We start from the raw sequence: 4,514 nt of genomic DNA on the forward strand, positions 1-4,514 counted from the left end.
TTAGAGAATAATTCCATTGACCGCACAATTATTTGCTACAAAATTAATGTTGGCGCGCGCGCACACACACATATATATATTTTGAAAATGAATAATATGTGAAGAAGGATGGATGGGGAGCCAGGGGAGGGCAGGGCAGGAACATGATGGATGGTATATTTTGAAAGCAAGAAATAAATGGAGGTCCTACTTTGCATTATTTAGTGATGTGCTACTATAATAAGCTAATACAAAGGACAAAGAATGGCTTTTGTACCCAAGAGGAATGGAATGGCGGGGGAATCCATTCCACACCTATTCATTAGCTTACTCAATACAAACTACTACATCTGTGTACTAGTAATAAATACTACCGTTGATTCCCTTGCGATAGCTCAAAATACACAATAATTAATAACTATCCTGCGTATGCATCCCCATTGACATAAGAAGAATTTTTTTTTGTTTTGTTTTGTTTTGTTTTGTTGTTGGGTCAAATATTGACATAAGAAATGGTAAACACCTATCCATGCGTTCCACTTTCATATATACCATTTTTTTTTTCTAACATATGTATATATATATATATTTAAAATAATAATTAAAAAAAAAACACAACCATTTTTCAATCTGTCAGCTAAACTACTTTCGGGGAAAAATAGCTGTAGCAATAGTTTTCCCCACAGGTCAACTTATGATTAAATCGTCAGCTAAAGATGATGCTGAAGTAGGTCTTGCCTGTCATCAAAATTTTTTTTTTTAATCTTTCCTAAGAGTTCCCTTTTTTTTTTTTTTTCCAATAAAGATAGATTCTTAAATACTAGTAGTAGTAGTATAAAATGAGAGTTGGCTTCTGCAAATAACGAGACGAGCTCTCAACCCAAATAAACTGACAGCACCAACGGAACTACAATACACTACACAACGATCGAATGGCCCTCCTAAACAGTATACAACACAGATGAGGGGTGCTGCATGCATCTCATTCATAAAAATGATACTCAAAAGAGTGGGGTCGGATCCGGAGCCGGACCCCCACTGCCCCATGATGGAATTGGACTACTACTATACCCTATTTGTCCCTGCTTGTCACCATGTTTGGAACTCTAAACCTAACGATAACAAAAGAAAAAGGAAAAAAATTTTTTGAAAGTAAGTAAAATCCTATAATCACTCGACTAATGAGCAAATAATACCCTAATAATACCAGTTTGACTCATCATTCTTCTTCCTATAGTATAGATATAGATAGATTGAGCAGATTAGCTAGGTACCCTATTGCTTTTTCTCTTCAGTGACATTTTGAGTTACCGAGCGATGCACATCGCAGACTGACCAACATCAACTCGAATACGCCTATAGCCCAAGATGTTCCATTTTTGTTTTCGGTCGCTCAAATTTGAAGAAAGATTGTACCATCCAGGGCTCTGACAGTCCGCTGCTACACAGACAATCTCATTCACCACCCTCATAAGAAAGCTACGTTCCATTTTTTACCTTCTAGCTACTCCCAGACTCTATTCAAAAACTCCAGAGACCGATGTGCTGGACCCCCGCCCCGCATTGGAAAAGGAGGGGGGGGGGGGGGGTATTACAGAAGGGAAAGGTGCTTGAACCCAAAACGGCAAAACCATTTCAGCTAATCACGAATTACATTAAAAAAGAAAAATAAATGCCTAGGCTTTCCCTAATTTATTTCCTGAAGGGAAATAGGCTAGAGGTCCACTTTAAATACGCACCCAGAAAATCAACATAGGACAAACTAGTTCGCTTTATGAAACATCTCCCCAGACGAGTAATCACCAAAATCTGAATCTTCATCCCGGTTACAAATTTCATCGACTCAAAATCAATGTCAGTAACATGATGCTTACTAGTTGTTTAAAAGGGGGAGAAGAAATGCATGATTGAGCACAGCCTTAGATTACAAATAAGCTGCTTAAATTGAGCCAGATCCAAGGCCAGCTTGAAACACAAATGGCTTAGAAATCAAAAGCACTCTCTGTTACCAATCAGTAAACACTCCTGTGCCAATAAACATTATCAGTATGAAGAAAGCTTAATTGGCATTTTCCTTTCTTGAAGAAAGGAAATGGAATCTCAGAGACGTAAAGACAATCTCAACACCAATCACGTTATCTAAACAGCATCAAACCCTTCAAAGAAACCCAAGAATCATAAAAAGCACTGAGTACAAGTGTGTACAAGAAGTTTGCAAAATGAGAATTAGACAGATGGCACATTGCACAGACAAAAAAAAAAACAGTGAGGTGAAACAGCAATATTGAACATAAAGCATGAGATGAGAAACATGCACTGACATTTCGTGGATGATACTTATTTATTCAACATAAGCAATATACTAATCTCTAATGTTCAATAACATCTTGAGAGATGCAATTCTGCAGTGGACCTAGCTAGCCCAGGTAGCCACTCTAGTGCATCAACCAAATCATGAATTGGGTCCCCATGTGAATATTCATTGATCCCTGTATAAAGCATGGTTTACATATGCACTTACAGTACCAGAAACTGAAGACAAACAATTTCAAATCCTCAGCCAGAATCTCAAAATCTACCTTACTGGACAAAAGTTTTGCCGTTCTGTAACAACATCATGGTCAGTCATTTTCCGAATAACCACTGTCTTATTGATAAACGTTTATACCATCGACAACATACACACAGAGCAGAGCATCTTGTCTCAAGAGAGCAGGAAACTGACAAAAAAAAAGATGCTAATTCTTGGGGCATAATTCAACTTCAGGACCACAAAACATGTAAAAATAGAAGCACTCCTCAACACAGGATCGGTTATGGTTCCATATTGCCAGAAATGCAGGCATCAGTCAATGCGAGCTCTAGAACTTGCCAACTGAGATATCTAAATGTCATTTGAGGGCTACCAAGAGAGTGTGTAAACTTTTTTTTAGCCAATTAAACCACTTTCATGAATGATGCACGAAGAATGGGGTGACAATACAAGCATTAAGGATGTGGGTACAATGACTATGCACCCTTAATACGGTTAAGTTGCCAACACTCCACCTTCTTACTAACTAGAGAGAGAGAGCGTAAAATCATCAACATGAGTAATACCTAATAATTATTCAAACGAATAACCCACCAATAAAATAGGCAATAGGAATTCAGCCCACGAGCCAAACGAGCATGATGACAATTTTCAGGAAATGATAATTCTAAAACAGGGAGTAGTATTTATCAGAATACAAGAGTTTCAGGGAAATTAAAAAACCAAAACTGAGTACTGCAAAGCAAACAAAATCATTCACGAGCAGAGCCGAGCAGAGCAGGGAAATGCTTTAAATAACTTCTAGATAGATAACAATTCTGCTCAAGTCCTATCAAAATAAGCAACGATGTATAAAGAAAGACAAGGGGGAGATCCTCTCCTCCTCAGAACCTAAGCTTGGTAAAGAACCAGCGGTTTTTACCGGTCTTGAACCTCTCCTCGAAGCGGGTCTTCGCCTCCTTGGCAGCGGTGACCTTCTTGTCGCGGGACTGGAGGCAGTCGCCGGTGACAATGTCCTTGAGATCGACGTCCAGGGTGTAGCGGGTAGGCATGATGTGGTTGTAGTTGACGAGCTTGATGAAGCACTTGACCCTGGACTTCTTGGCCTGCTTCTTGGCGGAGTCCTTCCGGATGACCTTCTTGGGGTACTTGGAGATTCCGGCGACCAGGCAGTGGCCGTAGGGGCGGTCCCGGGTTCCGTCGTCGAACGACCTCACGATCACTCCCTTGCGGCCAGCGTAACGGCCTTGGAGCATTATCACGGCCTTGTTTTGCTTCAGGAACTTCACCATCTTATATCTCGCTTCCGAGCTCCGCCGCTCTCGCTTTCTTCCCTTCTCTCTGCTTCTGTTTTTTTCTTTTTGGAGTTAAGTCTCTTCTCCCAGCGAGGGTTAAAACCCTAGCAACGCGAGCTTTATATCGGTGTGGAGGCAGTGGAAAATGGGTCGTCTGTTTGAAACCCTAATAAGCTCGTATTGACTAATGGGCCTTTGGGGCTGGGTCGTTTTTTCACTTCATGGGTCTCCTGACTTCAAGGCCTTAACGAAATGTGTTTAGGGGCACTTGTGCATCTGTGTAATTTTTTTGGGAGGGGACGCGAATTTGATGATGAAATTTTTCGGTGAATTGGTATAATCACCAAATGAGCTGTTTGTTTGTCGCGATCAAAGTTTTTTTTCTTTGAAATTTATGCATATCTTGTTTATTATGGTGATGGGTTAGTTTTTGAGCCCAAAGTTTGGCAATCCACCCCTCAACGAGCTTTGGTTTGACTTGTGCCAATTTGAAACTTTAGCCTAGGGGTATAATTGAGTCGAATCACTACTTGAGTCTGATTCAAGCTAAAAAATTTAGACTCGAATTTGAGTTCAAACTCGAACTCTTGGAAGTTAAGTTCCAGTTCGAACTCGATTTTATTTTGTATTACTTGAGCTCGTGCTCGTGCTTATCAAGCCTAATTGAGTTTATTTCGAGTTTAATCGAACATAATCGGAGCTAATCA

The 4,514-nt window shown here is 40.0% G+C and overlaps 1 protein-coding gene across 1 annotated transcript; it reads right to left on the reverse strand.

Annotated features, from left to right (window-relative positions):
* Positions 1-3,151: 3,151 nt before the first annotated feature.
* LOC140006397 (large ribosomal subunit protein eL27x-like) lies at positions 3,152-3,942 on the reverse strand. The gene has a single exon (XM_072048211.1). The coding sequence runs from the start codon at positions 3,802-3,804 to the stop codon at positions 3,397-3,399; it is 408 nt and encodes a 135-aa protein (XP_071904312.1). The 5' UTR covers positions 3,805-3,942; the 3' UTR covers positions 3,152-3,396.
* Between the last annotated feature and the right edge of the window lie 572 nt (positions 3,943-4,514).

Source organism: Coffea arabica, chromosome 5e, assembly GCF_036785885.1.
Source record: "Coffea arabica cultivar ET-39 chromosome 5e, Coffea Arabica ET-39 HiFi, whole genome shotgun sequence".
In the NCBI taxonomy this organism is placed as follows: Eukaryota; Viridiplantae; Streptophyta; class Magnoliopsida; order Gentianales; family Rubiaceae; genus Coffea; species Coffea arabica.